This window comes from Phaethon lepturus, unplaced genomic scaffold (genome assembly GCF_000687285.1).
Source record: "Phaethon lepturus isolate BGI_N335 unplaced genomic scaffold, ASM68728v1 scaffold5500, whole genome shotgun sequence".
NCBI classification, from domain to species: domain Eukaryota; kingdom Metazoa; phylum Chordata; class Aves; order Phaethontiformes; family Phaethontidae; genus Phaethon; species Phaethon lepturus.
The window spans coordinates 1992-18140 of NW_010511061.1; the positions used below are offsets into that span (position 1 = coordinate 1992).

Here is a 16149-nt window from a genome sequence, read left to right on the forward strand (position 1 = left end):
TACATCTTATTTCTAATTCTCCACTTCCAAAAAATGAATGGAAAAAATTTTACTGATACCTGTTTAAAACAGCAACAAAAGCAAATTATTTGGCTTGTCCAAAGAAAATAATAAAGCCATTAATCCATCATTTTATTTAAAAGATAGTCATCAAGACAGTAGATTAATAATGATTTCATCCTATCACTGAACAGCAGGTTAAAGCAGCAAACTTTACACTAGTTATAATATACACAAGTTAGAGCACAAGTCTTAAATAGAATTTTAATCAGAATACAGTAAGAATTTTCTAATTATGTTGCTAATTATCAATAAAGACATTACTAGTGACTCTCTTTTTCAGATTAACAAGTATGTATCTTTCAGTCTTCACCTGGCTTGACCCTTCTGTAGCTTCTTCCCCTGTCAAGAAAGCAACACCGTTGTATGGAGGATCAGTAAGAAATTCAGGGTTTGTTTTGGCTTCAGTTGAGGTGACTCATGAGACACTGCTCTAACCTTACTGGAGTTAAAAGATTAAGTAAGCCAATGGTTGTTCAGCAGAAATTGTAATATAAAAGGCCTGGAAAGTGCTAGGAGTCAAGTTATGTTTTTCCAGTAATTTCATTTAAAATATATTGGGACTCCTTCGATGCATGGTAAAAGCAACTCCCACTTGACGACTCACCTCTTAAGGCATCCCTACTGCTTCCTCAACACAGCCCCCTTTTTAAGGTGTAGAAAATGAATCCCAGTGTCTTACTCAGCACTTTGCAAGAACCCATATACTTACATTAAAAATTGTTTTCATGACAGTAATGAAAATGATTAATCAGGAGAAACAATTCATTGAGTTTGGAACTTAACTACATTAATTTTCAGTTTCATTCCTTAAAACTAATACTTGTCGCAAGTGGATTAACATTTCCATGATTAAAAAAAGAAAAACTACCTCTGGCTTCAGTATAGGTTTTCCATTCTCATTAATAGTACATACAGTGCTGCATACCTCAAGTGTACTAAGCTAAAAGGAACAGGCCCTGATAGCTGCTGCAGCATCTTATATGGCCACTGGCTGCTCTGGAAGCTTTTAAAAGCTTTTTTTTTTTCCACTTTGTTTTTTGAGTTTTGCCCAGTCCCTGAAAGGAGCCATGGTGATTGTGCTCTCTATCTGTCCAAAGAAGCAGGCCTGATTATTAATAAAAGCTTCAGTTATAGCCACTCCTCTTGTGGCCCACCATTCAGAGGTATCAGTACTTAAGTTTATGTGCAGACTGGATACTTGGCATAATCTGTTAACAATCTTTATAGCTATAGTTATCTACAAATTTAGGGTACCAAACAGCAGAGCTGTTTGTAAACTAGACTCTGCCACCATATATGTGGGGTTTTTCAGGTCATACAATGCAAGGTCTGTGGAAACTAATCCCATAGAAACTAATGGCACATAGAGGTGGTTTGCATCTTGGATATAAAAGAACAGGGGTGACAAGAAAAATAAAAGGGAAAAGTTTACAGTGTAGATTGTGCTGTGATGTAGCTCTGGGCACACCTAAAAGTTCAGCATCCTTACATTTGTCATGCAGAAACAGGACTATCTGTGATGTGTGAGTAAAAGAGACTCAGCATAAAGCGTTAACACTGTGTTTTCCAAGCTGATGTTGTATATATACGAGCAAATAATGTTGTCTAATTGTGTTTCTGTTTTATGTCTGGGGAGAAAATGAGCTCGGAATTAGAATGCAGATACTCTGCGGCTGTTCATGTTGGGGTGGGGGTGTAGATTAATCTGGAATCTGCCACCCCTGATGGAATTGTTGCAATTGTAGGACCTTATCCTGCATTCTGCTGGACACATTGTTCCTTCCACTGTGTGCTGAATATCAGTCCCAAAAACTGCATGTTTGCTTTTGCTGGGGTAAAAGCTGCATTAACCAGCACCAATGCCTTTGCTCATACGTTGGAGTGCTGTTCAGGTAATGTGTGTGGTTGTGGAAAGTTTGCAAAAGGGGGCATGTATTCCCCAAAAGCCGGCATGGCTCTGTAATGCGCTGTGTGCTGCCATCTGTTAAGCGCGTGTTTGTGACGCAATGAAATAATCAGTGCACATTAAAGCTCACTCCAGCAGCTTCAGGACATCAATTCCTGCCTAATACTGTGCATCCCAAGGGATGCGTGTATCGGTAGTATCAGACTTTAGGAAGTCACTGATGGGAATCGTTCTTCTGGCAAATCCACTGTCAGTTGTTGCCTATCAGAAGGCATACTGTTTTGTGTGGCACTCATCTTGAAGGACGTGAGTCCCAAATAATTCCATGTCAGGGAGCTGGTCACATGAAATACCCAATATCTTAAATGACAGCTATACAGATAACTAATAATTAAGTCAGGCATATTCCTACTATGCAACTCTAAGCATTGGTAAATGTCCTGTTGTCATAAAACGGCTCAGTATACCAACACACTCAGTAGTAATTATACATCACTCAGGGGCATTATGAGCAAAGTGCCACCCACATTTATAGAAAATTCTGTTTATTATTGGGGTTTTTTTGCTTTAACAAAGAGGAAGCTAACCAAGGTAACACTAAATGGCAACACCTCAGACTATCTCTACCAGAACTGAGGAATGAAGTAGCTTCCCCTAGCTTCCCGCTTTAACTGAATGATATATCCCAAGCTTTTATCCCTTTCTTCCACAGTCAGTCCTAAAATGCACAATTTTGTGGCATTTCTATAACTCTACAGTACTTTATGGGGTGAGAGAGCATTAGGCGCTGTACAGCCCAGCTGCAGCTGCTTCCAAACAGATGCCCACTTTTTGTTTGTTTGTTTGTTTGAAGAGGAAACACTTTGCAATGTACAACCAGGGATGCATACATCTTATACACCTTACATGGTATGTCCTTAACTGTATATAACAAGCCACTTCTTACTTCATCCTCGTGCTCTGCACCCCACAGACAGTTAGCCGCTTAGTGGGCTCGGCACCATGTTTTCTTGAGTCCTGTAAGATCATCCGTCTGAACAAATTGCAAAGGAGGACTAGTCACTGGGCATGCGGAGACATGGCTGTTGTTTGTCACGTGTACGTGATTACTCTCACTTGTTTACAGGCTCTCCCTCTCTACCAGATAAGTACCGCCACTCTCGGGAGATGATGATGTTGCTGCCAACCCATCGGGACCGACCTAGCAGTGCCATGTATCCCGCAGCTATCATGGAAAATGGACAGGTAGCAGATGTACTTTCTTCTATGTTAGTTCAACCACCTGAAACTGTGACTTTATTTTCACTATTTTTGACCACTTCAAAGCTTCCCTTTCTTATTTTTGGAAAGCACAACACCTTAGGATCATTTTCAGAGGCAACGCAGAACTGTTCATATTAATTGTCCCTCAGAGCCACCCACTTCTGTAGTCAAGTGAGACAAATTGTAGCGACTGTTAAAATTGCATATGCACACTGCGAAAATGGACTTTTCTAACTTCCCAACTTTATCCTATGAGCCCTGGTCCACTGCAAGCAGTCATACCATTTTATTTATTCATTTTTCTAGAACCATGGCCACCCTGCACTCTAGCTTCAAAGATGATTCTAAATAGCTTTTTGGCGATTTCCAGAGGTATCAAAAATCACGAGAGGCTTGAAATAATATACTGTTGCAGGGTCTCCAAACAATTGGTGCCCATATCTTCCACTTTCTCTGGGCAAATTGAAAAATTCAGGGTGTGCCTGCAAACTCAATTCTTTCAAATGAAACCAAAGCAAAAGGTAAGCTCCAGAAGGGCACATGATGCATACAAGCTGATAACAGGCACACCACCAGGCTAGAGCTAGCTTGAAATAACTCCTCGAGAGAACACAAGCAGTATGAGTGTGGGTCCTTGGCGCTGTTACCCTCTAGAGAGCCACTAGTATTGCACTGCAGTATCACAGAATCACAGGATCATTAAGGTTGGAAAAGACCTTTAAGATCATCAAGTCCAACCATCAACCCAACGCCACTGTGCCCACTAAACCATGTCCTGAAGCACCACATCCATGTGTTTTTTGAACACTTCCAGAGATGGTGACTCCACCACCTCCCTGGGCAGCGTGTTCCAATGCTTGACCACTCTCTCAGTAAAGAAATTTTTCCTAATGTCTAAACCTAGATGTAGGCTCAACTTGAGGCCGTTTCTTCTCGTCCTATCACTAAAGTACTTGCTAATATAGACCAGCCTAAGGTTCAAATGTAATTTTTTTTTTTTTTTAAACATAAAAAATGTTCTTTGCCTAAAAAAGCATATAGAAAGCCCCAGGGTTCTGCACTAGCTGTTCTGTAACTTTTTTACTTTTCTGTGCTAACTTTTCTTCTCCCTTAGCCTCCAAATTTCCAGCGCGCCTTGATCCAGCAAATGATTGGACCATGCAAACCTTGCAGTGATCCCAACCTGTCTGTGGCTGAGAAAGGTACTCTTTTTTCCTAGTTAGCATGCATGCTTTCTAAAATATTATTACTCTGGTCATGCTACAGCGAGTAACAAATGGGGCTTCTACATTTCCTGACAAAGTGCATTCTCTCACATTTTTTTAATTAACAGTTAACTAACTGGGCTGTCTGCCAAGCTGTAGTCATTTCAGATCATTCACAGAAGGGTGGAGTTGCACAAACCTCTTTATTTTAGAAAGCTTTCTGAGTTTAGCATTTTGTTATTGAAACAAATCCTGCAGCCTTTCTCAAGCAAAACTTCCAAAGCAGCAAATGAGAAGTTATCTTAAAGAAGAGTTCACGATTTGGACCATATTTTTAAGTAATGAGATATACTGCTTTTTTTTAGTATGCACTTACTTGTTCAAAATATTAACGTTTCCTGTAATTCCTCTCTGAGGTAGTTTTATATTTATTGAAGTTTATCATTAGGAATGTATGCTTTTTTAACTCACTGCTTTGAAAAAAACAGGCAGGCCTCCTGCAGAAAATAACATGAAAGAAGATTAAGAGTTTGTTTGGTGTAACGGAAAAGGAGGAGCTTGCGAAAGGGGTGCCATGGACAAAGCGATAGGCTCAAAAGTGATCTGAAAGGCAGCATTTTGAAAAAGTAGATATGGGTGAAATTCATGAGTCAAAATCTGAGACGAGGAGGCTGCCTAAGCAAGCAACAATCTGTATGGCTAGGAAAAATGGTATTTTAAAAGATTTTTGAGGCCAGGAAAGACCATCGCAATTCTCTGGTCTGACCTACATAATGCACTCCATTATACTTTTACCAGTGTTGTTGTTTCAGTAGCTGTACCTGAACTAAATTGTATCTTTAAAAAAAAAAAAAAATCCAAATTTTATTTTAAAATTTCTAATAAATGAGAATACACTACTTCAACAATGTGGCAGGCTTACAAAGCAGTCCAAATTGAAACCAAAAGCCAATGTATGGTTCTGAATAAATGGCAAAATGATGATGTGGTGACGACGGAGTTAAGAGTAGGGGGCGAGGGATTAAGAGCTCAATCTTAGCTGTGTTAGTTTGAACGGAACATACCACAGAGGTGGAGAGATCTTTATACTGAATAGGAGAAAGATCTGGAAAAGGAAGGCAGATAAATATTTATTACCTGCCCAGGAAAAATACTTGAACTTGTAGTTGTGGGCGATAGAGTGCAGTATACAGTGCAAAGAGAAGGGAATCAAAGACAGAATCCTGTACAGAGGCCCAAAGGAGCCATGAAAGACACAGATCACGTTCTGTAATTGTTCTTAGGGAATGGTGTGACAGGAATCCCAGCTCTTCAGCCACGTTGGTAGCATAAATGCTACCAACAAGTTTTGGGTGTGTTTTGCGGCCCTTGAACCCTCGTCATTCTTTTTAAGTCAGAATGCTATCTGCCTTGTTTTTCTGTTAACAGTCATGCCCTGTGAATTTACCCACCCGTTTCCTTGCTGTGTCAGAAGCTCTGCACAGTAATTCTCATTGACACCAGTGTGACATCAATTGCCCAGAGCAGAATGGTTCAAATGCAGCTTCCCTGCCAACTGAACTTGGCCACCGAGCCCCTGAACACTGTTCTGGAGAGAGAGATGGGCTAGGACAGAGCACTAGGGGCTCCCTGGGTGGGTTCCTCCCTGAAGCGTTTTGGATAAAACACCGGGTTTAATAGGCAGCAGCCACTGCTCATCTAGCCTCAGGGTGATTTCCAGCACTCCTAACTACCCACAAGGCTGTGAATGAGGGAACGCTGAGAAAGTATAAATGGACTATGCACTGGGGTACCATGTTCTCTTCTCCACGTTCTTCTACTACATCTCGGTGTTCAAAAAAAAACCAGAACACGAACAAAGACAGCAAATCATTTTACAGGCCAAGCAAATCAGGTTTTATTCTGTCCTTTTCACTTGATGCTGGTATACTGCAGTAGAGACACGTTATGCATCCTGTCCCTCCATTTTAGCCTTTTGACACTAATTACAGTAGAGCAAAGTAGAGCACTCTGGTATGTGTACAGCATGAGCAGGGATGCTCAGAAAATTCATCTGAAGCCACACTACCTGTGTTGAGATGTAGCCCTTTGTTTGAACTTGTTCTCTGTCAAGATTCTTCGTACGTTCTTTGTATGCCTTTCTCAGTTTGAGGGTGTCTCTTCAAAAACAACATTTACTTTTATATTTTCATGGGTTTTGTTCCATCTTATGAAGCTGTCACTTTGTGATCTTTTTTACTTCAGGGAATTTTAGGTCTTGGGGAGCCTGTGTTCATGCTAACTCATGAACTAAGGAGGGAAAAGAAAAACAAGAAACCTTTCCAAAGTCATTTTAGAAAAAAAAGGCACCAAAAACGGCTGCAGGCATTTTAATTAAGGAGAAATCCTCTTCAGATGTCAAACTCCACGTTTATTTCTCCAGGCTTCCATTTTCCAAACTGAAGATGGAAAAAGCTATTTTTATCTCAGTTTTCATTGGTAGGCTCACTGAATTACTTTGTTTTCCTTTTTTCTTTCCTAATCTGAAGTCATTGCTCGTTTGTTTTTAAATAAACATACACTTACTGCAAGTCTGTCTTCTCAGAATGAATCAAGTCTTGCCATGTGTGTGGAAGAAAGGAGGGTGCATTTTAATAATGGTTAAGGTTGACAGAATTCTCAAGATCTTAAAAAATGTTCATGTTAGAAAGAAGCAGCTTTTACTTCTATGAAAAAGCAAAGTCACAAAGACCATACTCTCTCTATCCTTCCTGATTAACAAAGACGTGATCTCTTCAGCTCTTCAGGTGACTTTAGAATACAAGGAGTCCAAACTGCTGTCATTAAATATTTTGTCAACTCTGTAGCTTAGTAAATTGGGGCTTTAAAGTTGTGATTTCTTTGTAACAGATTGAGGTGTAATTTCCCTCATGTCCTTTATTCAGTCTTCACTTAGCCACTGTAGTGCAGCAACAGACCTTCCTGTGTTTCATGAGGGTTCTGCCACACTTTCCCTTCTGCTCTGTCATCTTTTACCACCAAGCAAAACAGCTCACAACTGAGATCTGCCATTCCAGCAGTGAGATTTCATTTTTACTTACTCACTGCTTTGCCAAAAAAAAAAAAAAAAACCACACACCACACACACAAAAAAAACACCAAACCACCAACAAAACCCACCCACAAACCAACCCACCCAAACCCTAGCAGAGTTCTACTGCTCTTCAGAATTGCTAGAAATGAGCCCAGGGGATCACAGAGGGAAGATGGGCAGACTAACACAACACTATGACCACCTAACTCTCGCTTCCTTAAAGCAACCTATAAATTTAACGCACTGTAGACTAGACGATGTCTTCGTACGCCTTCCATCCTACCATTCACCAGGTCCCTAGAATCTGTCTCTTTACTGCTAAAGAGCGCACCAGAAAGCTACTCCTTCTGGCCTCACAAGCTCCCTTTTATGTTACCCAAGATAAATGTGTTTCAATCCTTCAGCTGTGCCAGCAGCACCCAGTAGCTGGAGCCTAGACAGCGGAACCAGAGAGGCCCTGCCATTCCTGTCTGCCCACGTTGGGAGCATCTTGGCCCCACCAGTACCTCCCCGAAGCCTGCCCCATGGTAAGGAAAGGCCCAGTAGGCCTGCTGCATAATGCCTGCAGTCATGCACAGATAAATCTCGAGCACCTGAAAGCTGACCTTAGCCTTTTTTCCTCCCACTATAAAAACAATCAGAAACAAAAACCCCAAAGTCTTTCCTGGTCTGCTAGGTTAGCACTGGACAAAGTTTTCAATTTTTTTTCCAAAATATTCATTTTTTTACAGTCCTTATAGTAATATGGACTTGGGGGTATTTTGGGACTGGAATTAGGTGTGTGAATGTTGAGGCTTGGTCTGATTTCTTGCCCATGACCATCTTCAGCTGTAATTTAAAGTTACAAAGCTATTAAATGAAACTTCAAATGTTCATTGTTTATGAGCCTGTTGCCTTGCCATGAGATCCTTGATAAAAGGGGTGGGTGGTTAAGCTGTACTTAACTTCTCGCTAGCAGAGTGGAGTTACCAGCAGTTGGAGCTGTTACCTGGTATTAGAGAGTCTAAAAGCCCAGCTCTTTCGCTGCAGTGAGGGAGCACAAGTCTGCGTTTCTGATCCTTGTCTCATTCCAGGACACTACTCACTGCACTTTGATGCCTTCCATCATCAGCTCAGTGATGTTCCTCCGGCACTGCCTGCACGAACATTGCGCAAGGTAAAAAGGAAGCGGCAGGAGAGCAGAGAGGGATGTAGCAGCAAAAGAACAGGCTCTTGAAGGAACCCCACTTCTTCACTCCCACCAAGCAGCTTTTGTGTACAGAAATGCTATTTTTAACATACTAGCAACTTACACCTGAGAAAATCCACTGAAAGCTCATAAACTATGACAGAGTTGAATTCTATAGAACTTACTTAGACGTGTTGTAGGCCCTTCCACTCTCCTTCTTTGCATCATATGCTGTGATTTCAGGCACCCTGCTTAATACCTCAACTACTGTTTCTTTAAGAGCTCTAGTGTGGTTAAGTGCACTTGTCTGCACAGAAGAGGTACTTCCATACAAGTCAGAGGAGTGCAGATACAAACCAATAATCAATCATTGACATTTTAAACACAAATGGAACTGCACTGACAGTTAACATCACTGTCAAAAGCTGCAATGTGGAACACCACACAAGACGCAGTGTTGCCTGCTTTTTCAATTTTAACCTGGTTTTGTTCTTCTCCCAACAGTCTCCTCTTCATCCTATTCCTGCATCACCCACCAGTCCACAGTCTGGTCTAGACGGAAGTAACTCCACTTTATCCGGCAGTGCCAGCAGTGGCGTCTCTTCCCTGAGTGAGAGTAATTTTGGACATTCTTCTGAACCACCTCCTCGCACAGACACCATGGATTCTGTCCCCAGCCAGGCCTGGAACACTGATGAAGATCTAGAGACACCCTACCTCCCTGTCAGGTACAGTCTCTCTGAGCCTGATGTCCTCGAGTCGCTCAAATCCCAGCCATGCCGAAGCCACTCTGCTCCATCCGGAGTCATCCCTCAGGACACCATGGACCCTCCTGCTCTACCCCCCAAACCTTACCACTCCCGGCTGCCAAACGTGGAGAGCGAGGAGGGGGTGATAACTGAAGATGATGACAAACACCGCCCATTGCATCGTAAAGTGTCCCAACCAGTGAGCGGTGGAAAGGAAGAGCAGGCCAGAGTAGCATGGGAGCATGGCATCAGTGAGCAGTAGGGACAACTCCTGGTAAGCAGCTTGCGTCATCATTCCAGGTCTGACTACAAAGGAGAGAGAGAGAGATAAGGACTCGGAGAACAGCAAACCGATTTTCTACTGCCGCAAGTTTATGTCTGGAGCCCACAAAAGCACTTGGGCCAGCATGGGAGGTTGCTGCTTTCCTTTTTAATTTCTTTTTACACCTTTCTGTTAATGTTTTTTAACTTTCTGTGCAGTGGACAGTTTATTCCTTCTGCAGTTTCTTAACCACATGATATGGCACACAAGCCGTAGAGACTTGCAGAAGCTGAAAAATAAAATTTTAAGCAGAGGGGGGAAAAAGGGGGGAATGCAGCAAGCTGATTTGGAAACTACTTTCCTCCCAGTTCTGAGACGCACATGAGTAGAAGCAGTTGCACTAGGGACATATTTCTTTGCTGTACAGAAGTGAAAGCTCATTGCTGAAATCAGGGATTTCATGAACTGTCAGGCTGGAAGGTGCATGAGCTGCAGGCAGTGGAAAGACGGCAATTCCAAGAAGAAATTGGCTCTTTTGAGAGCAGGATTGTACATATCTGTGCAGTGATCTCCCTGCATTGGTTCATAGGTGCTGAGGCAATCTAACCCAGTGCTAATGCACTGATTTCCAAGATACCATTTCCAACAAACTCTGCCTCCTTTGTTTTTTTATGTACGGTTTGATTTCTTAGATTTTGCTTTCACTGGCTAAACCAATCTGCTTTCTCATTGGAATCATGCTATTCATCTGTGCTGCAGGATGAGAGAAGGTTAGTAGCCATTGGAGCTGCAACCTAGTTGTAGGCCTTTCCTATGCCCAACTTTGGGCAGGCTGTTGACACCAGCATTTCTATTCCAGTTTAAAAAAAATAAACCCCACAACGAAAAACAAACCAACCACAAAAAAAACCCACACACAACCAAATTGTTTTTCATACCACAGCAGGTTGATGACCCAGCCAGTAAAGAAAAGGTGGCTTAAATGCATCATATCTAACAATCCTTGCCTCAGGGCTGAACATCACAATTCTCACCAACTTCCATCACCCAGGAGCTGAGACTCATTCCCTGTTAACATAACATCCTCAGTCCCTCCCAAAAACTCACTGCAGCTGGTGTGCAGAAAGAATCTCCATCTCTCACAGTAGACAGAAAACACTTAAATGCCCAGTATATAGTGTACACCCTAGAGTCAGGGATCTTAAAGGCAACCTGTAAACCTGTAAAGAAGAAATGTTTGTTTCCTCTTTTGTTTCTTTAGAATGTACAAAGAAGCTTTAAGAGCTGCTGCTTTTTTCTTCTGGAAGGTTGGTTTCTTTTCTTTTCTCTTCAGGCAGCAATACAGCCTTCCCTCCCACACTTTATTTTTCTTTTTTTAATTGACCAGCTCCAGAAAGGGCTGAAGATTGTTTAAAAAAAACCAAACACAAACCCAAGAAACAGAACAATGCAGAGGTGAAGACAGTACAAGTCTATGAACACAAAACAAGCCTTTTAATCAGTATTTGCTTAGTTCAGTACATGACAAACCAGGAAAAAATTCTGTGGGTAATAAAGCCCGGATCTGTTCTTCGAAAAGAACAGTAAGAAATATTTTATTCCTATTTTCAACGTTTTTCAAGAAACCTTCAATCAAGAGAGTATCACATATTTAATGTTTTTAGCTAAATAAGCAATGTTCCTTCCCCCTGCCATGCCCACACACATTTTAGCCTTCCTTGTAACCCTTTCTTTCCACTAGCAGATTGCAAAGCACACTCCAGAGGATGGTAACAGACTACCCTCATTCTTACCACTTAAAAACCTGAAGCACATTCAAATAAGAGACTGACTTACCTCCACCAGATAAATTAGTGTCAGAAACAGGAACAGCACTCAACTTTCGTATTAAATTCTTGCCCTAACCACTCTGTCTGTAGCATGAGAAACAGCATAAAGAAGCAAAAAAGGATATTACAAATCTTTTACAGGTCACCTTTAGTACTACCTCTAAATAAGTGACTGGGCAGAGTACATTGCTTCTGAACTCTTCTAAAGATGGTCTGTCTGGACTCAGTGGTTCTATGAAGGGGATTTTAAGAGGAATTATGTCTTTTCTTTCTCAAGCTCTAGCCCATACAAAACTACTAAGCTATGGATTTGTTTCTTAAATGGCCTGTTGGTCTGGAACAAAGTCTCTCTTGCTTCCTCTATTTTGTTACTAACACAGGCTGCTTGTAATCATTCTATCCTTCACAATTAAGACAATGATAAAATAAAACCTGGCCTATAGCGGACATTTCATCTGTAGCAGGAAGGAGCGTTTTTCAATACTAGGACAGTTAGTGAACCAAGATGGATCTCTGGTAGAGAACACATGTACAAAAACTCAACTCAAAACTATGTTTTTGGTAAAGGTAAGTCAAGGTAATTCCTTAGAAATGAGTGAAATATTTTCACCTATGCTATTCTCCAATATGACTGAGAGTCCTTAAGTTTTAAGAGAATGAAGTATTCAATTCCATCTCCCTTGCCCCTTTTTTTTCTGCAGGAAGATTAAAAGTGGTAAGTGTACTGACTTACTGAACTTTCTTATTGTAAAAAACAGCAGGTTTTGAAAATAAAACTTTGCAAAAACAAGAATGCAACTAACATGGGACTGAGTCCCAGTCAGCTGGGAAACCTGCCCACTGGAGCTCTAATCAGTCTCTCAAAAACCTATCATCCTGCTCTGATTAGAGGCCATGTACAACAGCAGTGAATCCATTTCAGGAGGCTGACATTACTATGTATTTGTAAGGGTTTGAAGATCAATTAGATGATGTATACAATACCCAGTTTATGGCAGGTCCGCCCAGAGAAGGATGGAATAAGCTGCTGAATTTACCAAATTTAAGCCTCTCTGGAGTTAAATGTCTGTTACTGTTCTGATATCTACCAAGTATTCTGTCTCCCTTTTCAGTACTTGCCTAAAAGGAGGCAGGAGATAGACAGACTATTATTAAAATTAAGATTTTGTGAATGTTGGAACTAATACTTCTCTGTAGGGTGGGGTGTCCTATAGCATAGTACAACTCCAACATCAAGCTCAGTCCTGGAGTAGGTGGAAGCAACAGCAGTTGTTGCACTTGCCCAGCAGGATTTGAAGATTCCTCGTATAAACCACAGCAACAGGATGTTTTGAACAGGACCTTGTCATTCTATACTTAAACTCTAATTCAAACTGAATATGTACTTGCCTTCAGTGGGTTTTCTTTGCGTAACAAAATAGCATGTGCATTCCCAAGAAAATGAGTGGAATTCTGCTATAAATCTCTCCATCATTAGTACACCTGCTGGCCCCATCTGAAACAAAATTGAGAAGGAACTACAGTAGTAGAAAAAAAAGCAGTTAAAAGTTCTCTGAATCGTACAAATTTTTTTTTCAATGGTTGGGTTGGTTTTATTACTGTGTGCAAGACTAAGATTCTTGTCTGTCTTTTCCTCTGTTTGCTTTTGAGCTTACTTACCCTTTTTTAGGTAAGGGATATTGCATATCCCTTCTGTGGGAGAATCAGCCAAAACTGGGGAGGCTGGAGAGAGCAAGAGCCTTTGGGAAACAAATTATGTGATATTTAAAATTTCCTCTGATCATGCTTCTTTGTAAATATCCCCATTTGAATGCTGTGTATTTGTACAGGAAATTGAGCAAAAAATGTATAGATTGTGATGTCTGACTGGTATTCTGCCCTGTAAATGTGTTTTTAACCTCTGGCATTCTGTGCTTATTTAAAAAAAGGCAAAAACCTCTAACCACTTCTCTTTTGTGTATTCATGTTTAAAATAAAATGAAAACAGCTCTCTTATCTATAATGAAAGTCAAATTTAAAAGGAAGAAAATAATTTGTACAAGTGTCTTAAAGGTACTTCATTGTATATATTGTGATAGCATGTTTCCAGAACCAACAAATAAGTGGTGTGAATTTTAGATGTAAATATCTACTGTTTGTTTTGGGTTTCTTTCCCCTTACCCATTCACTCAACTGCTGTGATGTGGAATTAAAGATTAATACCTGATATTAAAATGGCACAGCTGTATGTTCATTGCTGTCCTCCACACAGGGTTTTCCTCAGGCTTCTCCAAACTTTCATGAGGTATGCAGAAAGAGCCTGTGCTTCCCAGTTCTGTGTGAATGAGGAAAATGGGGGGCAACCAAAAGGACCTTGTGGCTATTATGTGTGGTGAGGGAACAGCTTCCCCATTGTTCTCTTAAGCTGACAGTACACTATTTTTTAGTATCAGCTTCTTAAAGCAAGCATCATGCATAGCCACCAGCTAGTCTAGTCAGGCAGATTTATATGACACGTGCAGCAGCCCAAGACATCTGCTTGTCTATCCCAAGCTTTAATACACAGCTTTGAGCCAGCGCTTTCAAAGACCAACTGAATCAGTGATGAGTTCCTCCCATATCCTCCCATAGGTTCCTCACTGTATAGATTGATGAGTGATGGCTTTTTTCAGTTCTTTTACTGCAATAGCAAGACATTGGGGCAGTGATTTCATGTTTCAAGTATTTAAATACCAATCATTTTTAAAAAACAGCTGTGAAAGAATAGTAAAAGACATTGTAGGAACAGAGGATTTGGGAATTAAGAGCTACAGTGACTTCTACATGCAAGTAATCACAAAGATGTGCGTTTTCTTCCATTACCACTAATAAACCAGGTCAAGGAGCAGGAGGCAGAAAAAGTAACCCATTTCTCCCATTGTGTCTTGATGAACCAATGAAAAAATTTTAATAAATGTCATTTAGCAGTAAAATATAAGCTGGCCCTAGGGTGTACAGAGACTGCCAACCCACCCTTTTCGTTAAGTACTTATCACACACAAATGCTAAGAGAGGTACTCCAACAAGGTACTTCAAAGTGCATCTAAAATATCACAATGTGGCTCAGCTGAAGTGTTCACCTGACACCTGAAGAACATCTGTATAAATCAGACCCTTTGAGACTGTTCCAAGCCCAACTTAACTAAGATTTGCTAAGCAAGTATTTTTTTTTTATTCAGCCAAAAAACATTTACTGACCAAGCATAGGAAACAAAACGTGTATTTGATACAACAAAACATGGGAAGCCCTCAGCTTTAGACAAGAGTTTAAAACAAATTTTCTAGTTTCTGTTAAAACCATGAGAACAATTTTTTCAGTGCAAGTCAAATAATTTAAGCTAAGGCCACACTAGTCAGACTGAAATCTAAATACCCCCTTCAAATACCTCTCCTCATCTAAATGAGGAAGCTTCAGCACAGTTTCAATATATGACTCAAGCAACTCAGTATTAATTTCGTTATAAAGCTGGTAAGAGGAGAAGTTAGACCACTAGAAAGTACCATAGCATAGCTGACTGGTAAAGATTCAGCCCTCCACACCTGCATAAATAGAATCAGAGAGTGGTTTGTGTTGGAAGGGACCTTTAAAGGCCATCCAGTCCAACCCCCCCTGCAATGAGCAGGGACATTTTCAACTAGATCAGGTTGCTCAGAGCCCAATCCAGCCTGACCTGGAATGTTTCCCAGGATGGGGCATCTAGCACCTCTCTGGGCAACCTGGGCCAGTGCTTCACCACCCTCATTGTCAAAAATTTCTTCCTTCTGTCTAGTCTAAATCTGCCCTCTTTTAGTTCAAAACCATATTGTGGTTTAACCCAGCAAGCAGCCAGAACAACCACACAGCCATCCACTCACCCTCCCCCACCCCCAGCAGGATAGGGGAGAGAGTCAGAAAAGAAAAAGGGTAGAACTCTTGGGTGGAGATAAAGACAGTTTAATAAGACATGGAAAATAAAAAGAGTACAAATAATGATAATGATAAAAGAATATGCAAAACGAGTGATGCACAAGCACAATTGCTCACCACCCGCTGACCGATGCCAGTTAGTTCCCGAGCCACAGCCCCTTGCCAGCCAACTCCCCCAGTTTATATACTGAGCATGAGGCTATATGGTATGGACTAACCCTTTGGCTAGTTGGGGTCAGCTGTCCTGGCTGTGTTCCCCTCCCAGCTTCCTGTGCACCCCCCGCCTTTTCCCTGTCAGGCCAGAGCACAGAAAGATGAGAAGTCCTTGACCGCTTAGCAACAAGTAAAAGCATCAGTACATTATCAACATTCTTTTCATCCCAAATCCAAAACATAGTCTCATGCTAGCTTCTATGAAGAAAATTAACTCTATCCCAGCTGAAACCAGGATGAACCATCACCCCTTGTCCTACTGCAACAGGCCCTGCTTAATAAGTCTGTCCCCATCTTTCTTCTAAGCCCCCTTTCAGTCCTGGCAGGCTGCAGTATGGTCTCCCTGGAGCCTTCTCCAGGCTGAACAACCCCAACTCTCTCAGCCTGTCCTCACAGAAGAGCTGTTCCAGCCCTCTGGTCATTTTTGTGGCCTCCTCTGGCCCCACTCCAACAGGTCCATGTCTCTCCTGTGCTGAGGGCTCCACAGCTGGAC

The 16149-nt window shown here is 41.3% G+C and overlaps 1 protein-coding gene across 1 annotated transcript; it reads left to right on the forward strand.

The window, feature by feature from the left end:
- Positions 1–3095: 3095 nt before the first annotated feature.
- On the forward strand, positions 3096–9689 carry LOC104617304 (dedicator of cytokinesis protein 3-like; the record flags this gene model as incomplete). The annotated part of the gene is made up of 4 exons (XM_010282584.1): positions 3096–3214; positions 4347–4434; positions 8584–8666; positions 9183–9689. Coding segments are annotated over 4 exons (797 nt in total), but the record flags the coding sequence as incomplete, so codon positions are not given.
- Between the last annotated feature and the right edge of the window lie 6460 nt (positions 9690–16149).